The sequence below is a fragment of the Lupinus angustifolius genome, chromosome LG07 (genome assembly GCF_001865875.1).
Source record: "Lupinus angustifolius cultivar Tanjil chromosome LG07, LupAngTanjil_v1.0, whole genome shotgun sequence".
Classification (NCBI taxonomy): Eukaryota; Viridiplantae; Streptophyta; class Magnoliopsida; order Fabales; family Fabaceae; genus Lupinus; species Lupinus angustifolius.
Genome location: NC_032015.1, coordinates 1,047,363 through 1,064,719, shown reverse-complemented (window position 1 = coordinate 1,064,719; position 17,357 = coordinate 1,047,363). Strand labels below are relative to the sequence as shown.

Genomic DNA, 17,357 nt, shown 5'->3' with positions numbered 1-17,357 from the left:
ACAAATATATTCGGCCATAAATATGTTGTTCAACAATCTATATCATTTCGTGTGTGGAAACTGACACAATTCACAATAATATAAACAAAATAAGCTTAATTAAAATTTAAATAATATTATTATAATTTTTTGCTCAATTTAAAAAATTTCAACTAATGAGTGATATTCAACTTGATTTTGCTTTATTCAATAAATATTCTACTTGAAAACGACTAAGAGTTAAAAGAGCTTAGGTCAAACATTAATTTAAAGAAGTTCAACATATTTGATATATTACGGCATAAGTATCATTGTTTGTGTTCTTTGAGTTTTTTTATTGGTCTAGATATGATATGTTTAAAAGTCTAATATATTATAAGACATTTAAATAGACTAATAGAAATATATTTAATTTTTTTTAATATATCGATCTTAATTAACAAATCTAACATTCCAATTTTCTAATGGTAAATTACCTATATAATTTATATATTTATTTATTTGATGTATATATTATATAAAATAATTAATTTAAATATATAATAAAATTATATAGGTCAATTAATCTTTTAAGTTTTTGAGAAACTTGACTTCTTTATTAAAAAGATCTTGCCTAACATGTTATTAGACAGTCCCTCGTAAATACTCTTATGTGTTTTCACCCTTACAAATAACTAAAGTCTTATAATCAATAACATATTTCAATTCATCTAAAACAAATTTGTATTGAAAATCAGGGGATGTATAAAATGCATTTCTAACAATAATCATGTGTTGGCTAACTTCCAAAACAAATTTGAAAGAATTGAACACACCTTACAAAGAAAGCATGCATTAGTTCAAGTGGCATATTATCCAACTTTAAAAACTGTACTTTAAAAAAGTGTTTCTTAACACTTCAAATATGAAGCAGGAATGTGACAATGCGTCACATATATATACCTGACAAAATTTTATGTCATAGTAATATGTCATCGTTTATTATTTTATGAATAATATTATCTCCATTTATTAAATATTCATACTAATACTTCTACCTACAAAAGAGTAGCATGTGTCATTTATAAACTAATTACCAATAAATAAAATATCACATTATGATATATATTACTTTTTTTTATAAGAATATTTAGTAAGACCATATATTATTTTTCTTATTTTATATATCAATATTTATCTCAGAGAACTAGGATGGGACAAGAAGTGATGAATTGGTATAGTCCTCCCTCCCATTGCCTATAATTTTATTCATTAATTGTCTCCTGCCTCTAATTTTTCTCCTTCTTGGTGTCTCAAATTTTGAACCATCATTCTCTCCTAATGAAGAAATTTTTTTTGTTTTTTATTTTATTTTTATGATTAAAGCTGTAATCTCATTATAGATTAAAGCTGTAATCCTTTCCAACAAGTTATTTCATAATATAAGGAGATACATTATTCTTCTCATATAACTTATATACAAGGATTCTCTATATTATTTTCTATATAAGGATATGCTCTCGTCCCCAGAATTTTCCTTTTATTGAGTGAGACCACTATGAACAGAAGAGTTCTGTCTACTAGTATTTAATGCACAATACTTGAGTTTTATGTGATAAGTATTAATTAATGCATAGGCCATAGGCTGAGTTATTTGTTTTTTGTTGTTGAAAAAACATGATTTGCACGTTTATCAACTTTATAATTATAAAGTAGTTTATAAATATTTCTACCAAAAAATAATATATTATAAAATATATAACAATCACATCAGATGACAATATTGGTTGAATAAATAAAACACTCACATGTAAAGATCGTTAATAAATTGAGATTCTTGTTTAATTATGAGCTATTACTGTAAAGCTTAAGTTATTTATGAATCATGTATTAAATCTGATCAGTAAATTAACTTATTGAAAAATAGAAACAGAATAAAGAATAATAAAAATCATGTACAAGAAATAAAGCAGACTGTGAGAGTAAGAGATATTTATCGTTTGGTTCTTCACATTTGATGGGCCTAAGCGAGAACTGCGAAATAAAAATAGGGGCCTAAGTGCCGAGTGTGAAATAAAACAGATTTAATAGTATAATTAATTTTTACATTGTCGATATATTATCTATCATTCATATATTAAGTATCATCGACTTTCAAATGTAAGTAATACAAATTAATAATAGATGATATATTATAAGTATAAAGAACTTTACATTGACAATACATATATATTAAAGTCGAAGAAAAATAGGGACCTAATTATTAAAAAAAAATGTGAAACCTGTGCTAAAGTTTGGATACAAATATTTTTTGTATATTTTGAATTTGAATGGAATTTCTGCAAAACGTTCCCCAAAACATGACCTTTCCAAATACTAATGCATGTAAGTATGTAGCAGTGTAATAAACCACCAACACATCAACGGGTACACATCAACCTGGCTTCAATAGTTATAAACTACTCACGTAAGTTATTTTATAAAATGTAACACAATCACCCTAAGATTTACAAGATACAATTTGAGAATAATAAACATAATATGAATGTAATATCTATACACATTCAATATAAAAATTTATACATTATTAATATATATAATTTATTAGTCATTTATATTATTTTTTAAAAATTTAATAATAATTAAATATGATAATATATGAAACTCTTACGATGTTGATATATATATTTTTCTCTAGTATTAAAAATCTTGTAAAAAGTTGTGACCCTCAGGGCCTCAGTCCAACTGCTATACCTGAGACAAAAAAAAGAAGACAATGTGAGCAACTAAAATGCCACGTAAGAAAAAAAAACAGCTACGCATAATTTCATCTTCTTCACTACTAGTTTGTAAAAAAAAAAATGAAATTTTCAGTTGAGATATCGTGAATGATTAGTTAAAAATTATAAATATAACAGTCAGAAATTATAAAAAAGTTTCTAATTTATAAAATCGTAATTTTATTAAAAACGTAAATTCTAAAACCAATCGTCTTATTGGCGAACCAGGGAAATAATTCAATCTTATTATACGTATACTATAATTAAGAACAGTACCAGCATGAATTGTTCATAGTTATTGCTTCACAAAAAGGAAGAGTTGTGACAACCATTATTAAGTTTAATTTCATGAAATATGCAACCTATTTTTTCTTATATAATTATAGATTGAATAAATTTAAATATACTGATGTGGTGTTGATAGAGTTGACGCGGAAAAAGGTGTAAAATTGAGATAGCTTTTTATATTGATTTTGATTTTAGAATTCATCATAATTTTGATTAAGTTTAGATGAGTTGGTTAATTTTTAAAAATCTATAAATCTTTTTATGAGACAAATAAATAAATTTGAAATAATTGAGGATTAAAGAGAAATAACACATAAATAAGATTACAATTAAAGCACACGCTGTCCAACAAAGTAAGTGTGTCATTCAATGTGCCACTGTTTGTGAATGATTGAAAAAATATATTTAAATTAAAATTTTAATAATTAATTATTTTTCTAAACAATCATAATCAGTGACACATGAAGTAATACTAAATTTTGGGACAACAAATATCCAACTGTGATACAAGATGAGCAGGTAATGGTATATGTGTACTGTCATTAATGAGGACACCAACTCGCAAGCAACACAACTTCAATATTTCAACAACAAAAAACTAGTGGAAGATAAAACGGGAATTTTACTGAAACAACCGATATGCACCACGGGTCAGTAACTATTCGATTATTGAAGTAAGTTGTAACACGAGTTCGAGTTGCGGAAGACTTAGTTGAAAGGGAAATAAAATACTGTAAAGAGAGTAGTTAAGCTTAAGAGGTGGTATGCTCAATATATTTATGTTATTTATGAGTTTGAGATGTCGCATGTCGGAATTGAATTAAATTAAATAAATAAAATGATTTAGGTTGGTTTAGTTAGTCTTAAAATTTTGTATAGGACCTCAACTCATCTTAATATTTAGATTCTATGATTTGCTTCATTTTTTAAAATAAAATCCTTGAGCTTTTAAAATTATAATCAGGGATCTATTGTTTGTCTATTTTTTGGTATTATCAAGATATTTTCTCATCCTTTTGGATAAAAAACTAATCTTTTTTGAAAACTGTGACTACTCCTCCCAATGAATGTCACTCTATTGTTTGTCTATTTAAATTAACATTTTAGTTAACAAACTATTATTCACTAAAATGAAAATGAATAAAACATTACCTGAATTGAAATAATAGTAACCAATCCTCTTCTCTTTTATCTTATTTGACATAACAAAAATGTTTTTTAAATATATAAATCCATATGGAGCTGTTCCTAAATGAGAAATAGATTTGAAGTGGTTCCAAAAAAAAACTTGAGTGAAATTGGAAAACCAATCTAAACGGCATTTTTCAGTTCCGTCTAACTCATGAATTTGACACCATTATTAGTTAGATATTTCCACTAGTGCCGACTTCAAAAACAAATAATTGAAAGTGAATGGAAATGTTGGTGACGTGGCCCAAATGTGCGCGATGTCGGCTGGCACATCAGCCAATAGGAGCTCGGTTTGAATTTGCACGTGGCAACTGGCACAGACATGTTTCTGCATGTATATTAATTATTGGAGAAAAACTTGCATAGAAATTCATACAACAAGTCACATTTAGAAACAAATATATTTTATGTTATTTGGTGCTAACATTTATAACTAAATTTTAATTGGAATTAGATTTTTAATGTGTTGACAAAATTTTGTTGACTGTCTTCTCATACATATATTTCATACAAGTCTTTCTTTAATTATTTAACATTAGAAACAAACAAAAACGTTAATGAGTACTTGACCAATGCACGAGAGGATTTAAAATTTTAATTTTCAATCTACATCTATAATACTTTGATTTCCTAACTGAACCTATAATAACTATAAAAAGAAAGTAAAAGGATTCATAAGACTAAGTATTATCCTTTTAGTATAGATCTAGAGCTTTCTTGCTTGTAAGACTCTTCTTACAAAAATTAAATTAAAATGAAAGAAAGCAATACCAGCTGTCATACACACATATGCCACCACATATGTATTATTGGCATAGTATTAATATCCACATGGTTGGTCCATATATATCTACTTTATAAAATTGTTTTGCATAATATATAGTTTGACTTTGATATTTACATTTCACAAGAAACCATCAAATTAGATTTGGAGAATGTGGAAGAGGATGGATTTTCAAGAAGAGTTTGTTCAATTGATGAACTCTGATCTGAAGGAACTGAGTGTAGCTGCTAATAAACTTGCCCAACATGCCATCCAACTAGGTGGTAGAGGTTTTGGAGTATCTTTCTTTGGATTGATTGCTGCTATTGCTGCTATGTATGCACTCTTATTACTCTATTCTCAAACATAACAATATCTACCTATCTATCTCTTTATTCTTTATATACTCTAAAAGTTTATGGTTTTGCAGGTTTCTTTCGTTTTGCAATTTTGTTCAAACATATTAGTTTGTATTTTAATGTTGTTCAATCTCTTATAGTGTTATTGTGACTTGTGACTGGGTCTAATTACATACCCTGAACTATACCAATTTACCTACAACTTTGTAGTTATATTGTGAAATTATATATTCTCTGTGATTTCCATTGAATGGTTTTTTGTTGTTGCAGTTATTTGTTGGTTCTGGATCGTACAAATTGGAAGACAAATATTCTTACATCACTGCTCATTCCATACATTTTCTTCAGCTTGCCTTCAATAATTTTTGGCGTGTTCAGGTGATTATCCACCACTGTCACACTTCATTGTTATCAACTTTGCTCCATCATTTTTCTCACATAATCATTTTACTTATTTGCAATGCTTCACAGGGGAGAGATTGGAAAATGGATTGCTGTTGTTGCTGTTGTATTAAGGCTTTTCTTTCCAAAACACTTCCCTGGTACAGTACAATTTTTCTGAGACTTCAAGAAGTAATTTTGCTCTTGTTTATAAGTTAATCCATATAGTTAGTGTATATGAAAACTCTTTGCTAGTAATCATTGATTGAATATACAGAAAAATCATATAAAGTTATATATCAGTCCTTAATAGAGTAAAATTTGTTAATGAGATAACAAGATTATCAATTTAGTCACTAATTTGGGATAAGTACATAGAAAGAATGACTATATTTAGTAACCACTCATGATTGCTATGGTAGATTGGCTGGAATTGCCTGGCGCTTTGATTCTACTTATCGGCGTAGCTCCTAGTCTATTGGCAGTCACTTTCAGAGGCGACATTGTTGGGGTTGCGGTATGCCTTATAATTGCATGTTATTTGCTGCAAGAACACATTCGTGCAGCTGGTGGTTTCAGAAACTCCTTCACTAAAGCCAATGGCTTATCAAATACCATCGGCATTGTCCTTCTGTTAGTTTATCCCATCTGGGCACTGGTGATCTTTATCTTTTAGAGGAAGAGAGAACAGTATTTGGAGTTGGCTGATCTTTGTGAATCATTTGTTTTGTGTATCACTCATTTGTTGCAACTTGCAAGTTCATGTCTTGAAATACTCTGTCTTAGTTTGCATGTGTAAAATGTGAAAACAAATATTATGATTTGTAGTAGCATTTGGACTTTGTTTGTATGTGAAGTTCATGAGTACTTATGTCCTATAGTTTGTATGTGTAAAAATATGAACTCAAATCTCATTGAAAGAGTTTTGACTTCGAGCAGTGTAAAAATAAAGGTGAAGAATGATGTAATATCTTCCTAGCATCTTTTGAAGTACTATATTTTTCATGTTTCTACAATAGTTAGGGCCAGTAGGAGATTCATGTCTTAGTTCAAGCTCAGCAGGTAAACATGTAAGTAAAGCACTCCAACATGTGATTGAAAATCACAACAGACATTCCATCCTAATAACTTAGATAACATTTGGTACAAATTGTGAATCATACTAGATGTTAATAGTCACACCCTTGCAATATTAATGATAACAGAACATGAGACAAACCTTGTAATACCTGAGTAATTGTGATCTCTTCAATATGAATGTTGGAGTTATTAGATCTCTCTTCAATACAGGAAACTGCAAAATGGACATGGATTAATCTGGAAAGATTCCAAAATTATAAATGGCCTGATGATGAAAGAGTACCCACGTAAACTAAACCTATATAGATCAATCACTATGTCATTTGCATCTTCAGTTCCTCCCCATGGGAGTAGGGTTTCATAAAAACAAAATAAAATCTCACAAACAGAATAATATCGTAATAATAAACCAAATTCATGTAAACAACTTTGTTTAGATTAATTAGGTTGTTATTACCCTAAAATCAAATCTATTTACAAATTACATTTAGATTTGATTTAAAATAATAATAACCTAATCAATCTAAACAAATCTGTTTACATGAATTTGATTTGTTATTACCACATTAATACTCCATAATGTAGAGTTGTGTTGTGTCATTTGTTGTAGGAGTAATTTATTGTTTTTTTTGGACACTTCCACTAATCTTGTCTTACATACTAGTGCATTTATATATTTTTGGTTAAGACTAAATTTTAATTAAATTAAAATTTTAATGTCTTTTCAACATTTAATATTTTTATGATATATATATATATATATATATATATGCTTTGTGTGATTGAAATTTGGAGAAGCCCATGGAAAGATGAAATTGAAACGGGCCCAAAGCCTAAAAAACATACGTCATGGGCTGGGTATAGTGATAAATGAAGCGAAGAGTATAGAGAGCTATAATACAAAACGAAACTCGAGGTGTCGCAATTGCTACGATCCAAAAAACCCTAATCAGAAGAGTACCAATTGAGAGCTAGGGTTTAAGCGAATCAACGATCGGAGAAGCCATGTTTCCTGGAATGTTCATGCGTAAACCTGATAAAGCTGCAGCCTTGAAGCAGCTCAAATCTCATGCTGCCATGTTCGGGACATGGGTTGTTGTTATTCGAGTCACTCCTTTCATTCTTCACCTTCTCCATGGCGAGAAAGATGAACTCAAGCTTCAACTCTAGATTTTCTTTTTTCTCTATCCTCGACAGGTAATTCAACTCAACGTTAAACTGTATAATTTTGTTGTTTTCTATTCTCGCTTGGTAATTGCCCAAAACTTTGAGTTGATGATCGATTTCATCGCCGTCTGAATTTTTTATTGTGTATGAATGTTGGCAATTCCAATTCTCTATTTTTGTGAATAAAGTTTGAATCTTGTGTTTAATATCATTTGGTATCCATGGATGGCATGCTTGGGGGATTGGTTTAAAATTTTCTAGAGTTTCTCCATTAATGAAGTGAATTAATCTCGGATTAATAATTTTTATTGAAATTGATAATAATAAGTATATCTGTTTTAATAATTATTTAAAGCAAAATCGAATCTAATCATTTTATATAATTTATGTGCACCTGGTTAAATTAACCAAATTAGGGTTCAATCAATTTCTATCTCATGACTTTCAAAATAACATAAAGATTCAATTTTTTTACACTGGAATCCAACACAACATTAAAAAAGTATTTCACCCCGAGAGATTTTTTGTATTGATGTTGTGCTTTGATAAATGCACTCTTCTGAAAGAGTTCCAGGCAAAATTATTTTGTGAAAATGAGCAGTTCTGTTTCATCTTTGTATTTAAATTTTAAAATCACAATAATCATTTGCTCACATCCCTTTTTTATTTTATTTTAACACTGTCTTATAAAAAAAAGATAATATTAGACCCTGACAATGGTAAATGATTCATTAATAGTGCCAAAAATAGAAAGAGGTTTCACTTTAAAATGAATGGGTTCTGTCTTTGTGCATAAAGTTGGGAACGTTTGTGTTCCACATCCTTTGGGTATCCACAGAAGGTGCAGATATTTGGTGCATTGGTTTGAATTGTTAAATAAAATCTTCCGCTGTTGAGTGTTATATATTGTGTATAGATATGCTGTAACTAAGTATTACTTTGAATGTATAACCTTATTTCCAGTACCTTTACCAACAATAGTTAATTATAAAAGAAAGTTTTTTCGAATAGTATTTAAATCCTTAACATTGTGATGTTTCCCCAAAATAGTTGTTGCGGTCTTTATAGCTAAGTTGACTATTATGTTATATGTGAAAGCCAGTTAAAGCATATAAGGAATTGAACTTTAATCCAGAGTAAAGCTCAACCTCTTTACTCCCACATCATTTTGTTTTTCATTCATTATTGAGAGTTACAGGTTGGAGTTAGTTTTTGCAGTAAGAAAGATCATCCTTATAGAATGATTTTTTATGGTTCTTTATATTGGTGATTAATACACCTTCTAGAATATATTTTTCCATCTTACATAGTGCTACATGTTTGCATTTGTCTCTAGATATTGCGAGTTTGAAGCATGCTGGTACCCTTGTCTTGTAGTTATCTTTTTTTTTTCTTCCTAAAGATGAACTTATCGTTCCTCACTAATTAAAAAGGGCGACCCAATGCACGAGGCTCACATCTAGAGTTGTTTGAGTAGGGTAGATATATGCAGTCTTACCCTCCCAATTCCCAAACGAGGAAGTTGGTTCCAAGATTTGAATTCACGACCTCCACGTCACTAAGGCAAAACAACCTTACTATTGTGTTGAGGCTCACCTTCTTGGTTTTGCACTAATTAAATATCAGTATATATTATTTACGGTTTTAAGTTGCTACAGGCTATAATTTGCAATTGGCTGTTCTTAAGTGTTATTTGTCTTGTCAAACTTTTGTGCTGCACTTTCTATTCTAGTCTGTCATTTCTAGGCAGTGATCATGTTGAAGCTTTTAACTGTTCTTGTTTAATTGATTATTTTAATCTAAATTGGCAGATAAATGTTTATCACTTATAGCTGTCCACTACATCAGTGTTATTTCTGCTACTTTGTATCACATATTCTTTGAGAATATCTTATATGTTATATTTTTTATTTATTGATGCAGTGGGTCTTGAGGATGATGTGCTTTTGGTTTCAGGAAGAGTTTGTTGTAGTGTTTTCATGTAACCGTGAAATATTGTTAGTTGAATTACATCCTCTGTACTTTATGAATATAATGGTGAGTAGACATCAAAATTTGCTTTATTTTGTATTACAGTACAAAGCGTATGAATAATGGTTTTCATGTATGTATTTTTGGTTTACACTAATAGCCGCCACCACCACTACTACTATAGATTCTCCTCCACCACTAATTCTACATGATACCACACCACTTTGCAATGTCAACGGGTGTGACAAATGACAACTCTATGTTCCGTCTTTAGAAAGCACTGGTGTACAATGTGCCTCTGGTCACTACCTAAATTCATAGTGAACAATATGCCCCCACTGAATCCTGATTTTATATCAAATTTGTGGCGTCTTATTCTGCTTATTAATGTCTTTTATCTCTCTTTTCTCTATCGAAAAATAACAATTAATGTTTTCTTCAACCTCCGAATCTTAATAATAATTAGTGAAAAAGGTTTAAAATGGGACAAAGTAATAGTAATAGAAAGAGCAAGGGTGTGTAATTTGGAAGGGAGAAGGGAAATAATTAGATCAAAATTCCTCAATCTCATTTTAAGAAATGTCTATTTAGGAGACATCAAAAAGAGATAAGTAATGAAGAGAGACGAAATTTCATCTCATCTCTAATCTCTATCCACAACACTACAAGAAACTTTGTAATAAAGATGTCTTTGCTTACAGAATTTTGTTTCTTCTATTCCTTGGATCTTTTTGATACTTGGCTAAAGGGAGAAAAGGGTTCAGAGAATCTGTGCAACTACTACCAGTTGAAGTACAACTATGATAGCAGCATATGACAAGGTAGAGAAAAACCGAGATATATTATTACTACATTCCAACACCATCCATGGATGAATTACCTTCCTCCCTGTGAACCAGTGACAGCTTCATTCTCAGATTGGGTCAGACCATCTTCTCATCTGCTTCCATTCTCTTTATGTCTTTCGGTGTTCAATTCTACAGCTACACATCCTTTTGCTACTTTTTACTCACTCAGTTCTTCATCCTGTGGTTTTTAGTGATGCTTATGCTATTGTCTTGGCCGAGTGATGAGACAAATAGATGTTGGATTCATTATTCTATTGGTATCATATATGTTTAATATGACCACTTTGCAACTAAAATATAGTTTTAAGATATGCTCCATAATGAACAAACTCTACATATCTTAAACTTACTCTGAAATTAGTATGAATTCCTCTCCGTTATCAAGCACATTTCTATTTTTCCTGAACTCTTTTGCTCGTTAAATATGGCCTACCTTTCTGCCTCTGTTATTTGCATCACATAAACAGGTAGAAGCTGAGCAGACATCAACTACATAAGTGAATTTGTTGGTTCTTGTGTTAATTATCCTCTTTAGTCTTGTCTTCACTATGGATGTCCAAGCTATTTGGTAACAGTCATGGGTTTGGTGATACCTTGGAGCTTCACATTAGCACTGGTATAAGGATACTCGGTTCTGGTCAAATGTCCCATTCGACAACCAGGAATACTGCTGATTATTTTTGTGGGAGATTGGGTATGTAGCTTCTGATCTAACTGCTATCATTCATTGTTTGTTATTTCTCATCATTGGAAGGGCTGGGCTCCAGTTTTGTCTTTCATCATCACCTCTTGCCTGCCACCAAGTCCTCAAGTGGCCATTGTGGGAAAGTCACAGCCATACACATACTCAATAAACAGATTGAACGTTAGTATAAAATTATATTAATATGGTCATTGACAATTACATCATAGGGACGATTCTATGGTGCCTCTGTCTAGTTGAGTTGAATATATTAAAATAACCTATTCAGAATCCTCCAAAATCAAATCTAAAATTTGAAAGGTGTTGCTGGCATGAGTAAACTTGTGCTAGTTGAATGGCTCATATCAAGCTGAACTCTCTAACAATGTATCCCACCATCAAGTCAATGTACCTTGATTGTGAATTCTGCTGCTACAGAATAAATCAAAATCCTGAGATATGATTAACAATGCCTGCTTGTGACATCAGATGAACCAAGAACAGAATTACATGAAGTAGGTACCATAATTCTGTACAAATTGCACCTTTGTTTCTATGCATAATGGCATCTGTCTTAAGCTAAACAAATTTCACTATCAGGAGGTAAGCGTTTTGTGAATAGAGTCCGAGGCAAATCAAAACCAAATCAGGATACATTTTATCTCCCCCAAACAAGTTTATCTTTGTTTGGCTGCCAAAATGAAAAGTGTCAATTATTTTCACCATAAGAGACAAACAAGAGCCACAACTCTCTTACTCTTAGCTCTGAATCTGTGTTTGCAGCATTTCTTCCCTCAAAGCTCCTGCAAGTTCCTCATTGCCTTGTCTAACATGCCAATCAATAAAAGCACCATATATTTCTGAATTGGGTTGAAACCCTTTTCCTACCATCTCAGCCTGAACCTTGAATGCTTCCTCCACTCTCCCCTCGGCACACAGTCCCTTTATCAAGACCTCATAACTGTTTCCCTTTGGAACCAAACCAAACTTACCAATGGCATTTCTCACTAACTTTAGAGCTTCCTTACCCCTACCCTTGTCACATAGTAAACTAGTCATCGCATCAAGAGTTGAAGCAACAGGGCAGAAATCCTTCCTATACATATCCTTATAAACAAGTACAGCAGAATCAACATCCTCAATAATACAATATCCGTTCACAAGATGATCATAAGTTGAAGCAGTGCTTTCGATACCACCCGATGTCATTTCTCTATAAAACTCTTCAGCCCTTCCAACATCTCCAATCCTACAAAACCCACCCATCATAGTATTGTAACTAATTACATCAGGCTCTATTCCTTCATTCCTCATTTCTTCCCATAACTTCTCAGCATCTTCAACCCTCCCTTCGTCGCACAAAGACGCCATCATCAAAGTATAGCTATAAGCATTTCGAGCACACTCCATTTCATTCCAAATCTCTCCAACCTTCTCAAACAAAGCATCTTGATAACAGCACAGCATTAACTCGTTATAAGTATGCACATTAGGGTTAACTTTAAAACCAGAACCCCTCTTCGAAATTTCGCATTTTGACCTATCTAACCGAAAAATCTCACGGTAAATTGCATAGCCTGCATCAAAACCTCGACTTTTACAAACCCTAAAAATCAAAGAATTCAAGGTGGTAACTTTAGGGGAGATCCCGCGGGAGAGTAACATCCGAACAATTTCAATTGAAGGGTCGAGCTTTTTAGATTCCAAACAAGCTTTGGTAAGCAAATCAAACACAAAAGGAGAAGAGCCACAACGTTGGTAGGTCTTAACGAGTGTCTCAAAGAGGTTTAAAGGCGGAGAATCGAAACGACAGTGTTCATCATCGTATTCGGAAGTGCGAATAGCGATTCGGATTGTGTGGTAGGCATGTTTGTAGAGACGAGCACGTGCAAAGAGGTGAATGATGGTGGAGTATGAAGAGAGAGTGTGGTGGCAAATGGAATTGGATTGGGTCCAATTGAAGAATCGAAGTGCGAGGTGGGGATTGTTCTTGAGTTGCAATGTGATTTGGGAGAATTGGATTGGGTCAATTCCGTTGGGGCAGAGAGAACGAAGGGCGTTCCAACGAGATTTTGAACGTTGATGGGTCAGAATGGAAATCAGAGTTTGGGTTTTGGTGTCATCGTTTGAAGTAGTAGTAGTAGTAGAAGAAGAAGAAGAAAAGAAGAAAAGAGGGGAAAAGGGTTTTACAAGTTGGGATTCGATTTTGAAGCGTTGAAGGTGTTGAATCGCCATTGAAATCCACCTTAGAACTTCTTCAACACACGCTAGGTTGGGGAGTTCTGGAAGGTACAACACTTAAACTATGTAATATGTACAATGATGTTTCTACAATTTTGTAGACAGAATATAGTGGCATCATACCACAAATGAATTACGATGTCTTTAATCAACATTTAATATCATTTTCATTGTTTTTTTATGGAGAAAAATATATATTTAAGAGTTTTTACATTTTTATTTGTATCATGTTTAATTCCTTTTTAACCCTTCTTATTTAATTATTGATTCTACTAGCTTACAAATTAGGAATGACAATATGACGGATCAATAGGTCAATTTTGTACTTACCTAAACTCGAAAATTAAAATCTGAAGTTGACCCCAAACTCAATAGGGTTAGAAAAAATACTACCATCCTAAACCCATTGAATTTCGATTAACCAGAACTCGATGGAAAATCGGAAAGCAATGAGATTTCTCCTACATGTAACATGTATGAGGACAGTACCCTCCATATAAAAGCAATAAGATTTCTTCTACCTTCTTTTTTTCATTTTTCTTTTCCTCACTTTTACAATACTGCCTCGAATGTGCACTTAAGACAAATGTCTTGTAATTTTGTATATATCCTCAACATCGTGTAATCCCAAATTAGACAAATGCCTTATTTCCATTTCCAATGACAGACAGCATGAGACTGTAGACATAATATATATGGCTGATTGTGTAAATTTATATATAAGTATGGGTTTGGGGTAGGATATTAGTTGTATCAAACCCAAACCCGAAAATTAAACTCGGATAAAACCTGAATCCGAATTCAGCCAGATCGGATTTCCCCCGTTAAATTTAAGTTGGGTTCGGACGGGTACCCATGGATTCGGTTTTCATTGCCATCCCTTGGTAGAGATTCATAACTTATAAGTGTTCATAGAATCTTCTGCCTTGCTCTAACCCAGTGAATCCTAGAATTCACCTATACTTTTGAATATATACATGAAAAGGGACTCAATTTCTAATAATCAATGTTAGGCGTCAAAGTTGAGAACAACACAAACGAAATAAGTCCACCTCAACAATGCAGATTCTTTATCTCAATAATTTAACAGGAGGATTAGTTTCACATTTTCACTGCACCTGACAAAGATGGTTAGTTTGAAAGGCTTTAGAGGGAAGTTATAAGGAATAATTTCATTATTGGTAAGGGCACAAAGCATAGATAAGGAAGGATGATAGAGACCATACAAAACAAGAGAATAACATTAAACTTTCACTTCAATTATTGTCTTCAAAGGTACAATTGCTGAGGAAGAATTGGATGGAGAAAGTCACCACACAAATGATTTGCACTTGTTGAAAGATTCCCAATGTTTGTTTCTGTGATTAAAGAAACAAAAAGAAAATTGGTCAAAAATTAAAAAAGAAGATAAAAGTACTATGTTGTCATTATTCATTGTTCAATTGGGTTGCTTGCTTGGTACTCCAGAAATGTGTTCATCAGAGAGGAAAAAGGGTATTATAGCATAGATTCTTCACAATTATCACTCATGTCAGCCACTATATAATTTAGGATTATTTCCCTTATGAATTGTGATGACAATGCATTGCTAAGAAAATTCCATAAGCTCAAAAGGTCCAACTTGTCTTCTACTATAAATATTTGAAATTATAATATCTATCCAAGAATCAGATCCTGGTATTTGCATCATGTCTCTTTGGCATTATTGGTGAAAAAACAAATGGATAAGACCTTTGTCCTAATGAAAATTTCAATGTGCCTTTGTTCTAATCAATCCTATTTTGTACTTATAGTGTAAAAGATGATCTTAGCTAGACATTAATTTTGACCATTTAATAATAGGATGTTGATGCAAGACCTGAATCTCAAATTTCAGTCAAAAACAACATTAAGAATGGAATATTTTCTCTTCCTATACCTAATGGAAGTAAAGGTTAGAAGGTATGAAACTATTAAATACTAATAATGTAAAGGAATTTATCCCTTTATTCTTACTTCTTTCAAAAATTTTAATCACAAGCTCTATTCTCTATCATCCTTAGCATTGAACAACAAAACGAATCAAACTAGACATGCAGGCCCTTCATTCTGTGCGTAATAGTGCTCTCAGAAACAGAGAATAAATCACCTTGTTATCTATATGGTCATTTCAGTTCAACTAAACTCTTCTTAGATGCTAAATTCTTTTTATGTAATGATGAATACTATCTTCATTTTATTGACCCCTTTATTGTAATCTCTTTAATCACTCTCCCTGCACTTTATAGTTACTTTATATAAATGATATGCTTAATATTAATAACCATAAACCAAAGCTGTTAATTTATCTCCAAATCTTAATAGCATTATCAAAATCAAAACAAAAACTTGTGCAGAAGAGAGAGTGTACTATATTAGAAGATCATACAAAGTAAAAAGGACAAAAATAATGGTATATATTCTCTGTGTGGGGCATGACCAAACATGCTCCTCTTTACTTCCCATTGACGTGGGGATTCTCATGAACTCTCAATTTGCAACAATTACCACCATCTCCGGCGGACGCATAATTCCTTTTCCAATTGCTTCAACCATAAGCCAAAAACAAACCCTCTTTCCATGCTCCTAAAGAACTCTAATTACCACTCATTCTCAAACCATATAAATATAGTTATCCTTTGACATCAAAATGCATTCTTTCTCAATTCTCATCACAAAGTCACATACAGCAAAACCATGAAATACAGTGAGATATCTCATTTCAGTCACTCACAACACAAGCTCAGGTTCGAATACTCCGAATTCCCATTCAAATGTGATGGTTGCAAAGAAGTTGGAATAGGCTCTCGTTACAAATGCTGCTCAAACACTTGTGACTATGACCTTCATATGCAATGTGCCATACCTACCCCAACTCTGTACCACCCCTTCTACAAAAAATGCTCCTTCCAATTCATGTCTCACCCTCCAGGCACCACCCCACGTTACTGCAACGCGTGCGAGAAAGATATCACTGGCTTTGTCTATCACTGCAAGGCCTGTGGCTTCGACCTCCACCCGTGTTGTGCAAAGCTTCCAATGGTGCTTGATGATGGTGAAATCAAGCTTTATCTTTATAGTAAAGTGAGTTCAGTGTGTCACCGGTGTGGTAGAAAGGGACGTAGCTGGAGTTATAGGTCTACATGCAAAAGATATAACTTGCATGTAGCGTGTGTGAGGGAGATGCTGGTAGAAAATTGGCATGAGTTATATATTCGACGTGGTGGCAGAGGAGGAGGAAGGAAAATCGAGACAAGTATTCCTAGCCTTAAGAATACGTTATATAGTGCACATAGTAATAGTAAGGGGAAGAAGGTGAAGAAGTGTTGTGAGATTGCAGGGTTGGCTGTGCAGTTTGTGATATCTGCTGTGTTGGGAGATCCAACTTCTCTCATTGCTGGGATTGTAGGATCATTGATGTCAAGGGCTTGATTCATGAAATGGGTCTAGAACATTTCACTATTTCAGTGGGTAATTTGGGTGTGTAATAAATTAACAATCTAAGGCAACTTCAGTGTGGCTGTGCATGTTGTTGTTAATCTTAGATTAGAGGTCCTAACTTTAAACTACCTTATAACTATAGCATCTGATTTTGGTTTTGTGTAACGTTTAATTATGCAATCTCAGTAG

General features: G+C 32.4%; 3 protein-coding genes across 4 annotated transcripts in view; 2 read left to right on the top strand and 1 right to left on the bottom strand.

Annotated features, from left to right (window-relative positions):
• Nucleotides 1-16,451, top strand: part of LOC109351525 (cold-regulated 413 plasma membrane protein 1-like) — a 27,396-nt gene extending 10,945 nt beyond the window's left edge. Inside the window, exons 2-6 of one of the 2 annotated variants that reach the window (XM_019592988.1) lie at nucleotides 5,144-5,316; nucleotides 5,610-5,717; nucleotides 5,811-5,881; nucleotides 6,143-6,444; nucleotides 16,440-16,451. In XM_019592988.1, the coding sequence (XP_019448533.1) occupies nucleotides 5,153-5,316; nucleotides 5,610-5,717; nucleotides 5,811-5,881; nucleotides 6,143-6,396 (597 nt within the window). In that variant the 5' untranslated portion in view covers nucleotides 5,144-5,152 and the 3' untranslated portion in view covers nucleotides 6,397-6,444; nucleotides 16,440-16,451. Of the gene's footprint in view, nucleotides 1-5,143; nucleotides 5,317-5,609; nucleotides 5,718-5,810; nucleotides 5,882-6,142; nucleotides 6,700-16,439 lie in introns of those variants that run through there. The other variant, XM_019592987.1, reaches the window with a different exon arrangement.
• On the bottom strand, nucleotides 12,228-13,703 carry LOC109352821 (pentatricopeptide repeat-containing protein At2g15980). The gene has a single exon (XM_019595013.1). It carries the CDS (start codon nucleotides 13,701-13,703, stop codon nucleotides 12,228-12,230), a length of 1,476 nt encoding a protein of 491 aa, XP_019450558.1.
• Nucleotides 16,185-17,357, top strand: LOC109351524. The gene is made up of 2 exons (XM_019592986.1): nucleotides 16,185-17,174; nucleotides 17,239-17,357. The coding sequence occupies exon 1, from the start codon at nucleotides 16,425-16,427 to the stop codon at nucleotides 17,157-17,159; it is 735 nt and encodes a 244-aa protein (XP_019448531.1). The 5' UTR covers nucleotides 16,185-16,424; the 3' UTR covers nucleotides 17,160-17,174; nucleotides 17,239-17,357.

Bases quoted from the DNA above. Each gene is read 5' to 3' on its own strand.
- LOC109352821 (XM_019595013.1), bottom strand. From the start codon at position 13,703: ATGGCGATTCAACACCTTCAACGCTTCAAAATCGAATCCCAACTTGTA.
- LOC109351524 (XM_019592986.1), top strand. From the start codon at position 16,425: ATGAAATACAGTGAGATATCTCATTTCAGTCACTCACAACACAAGCTC.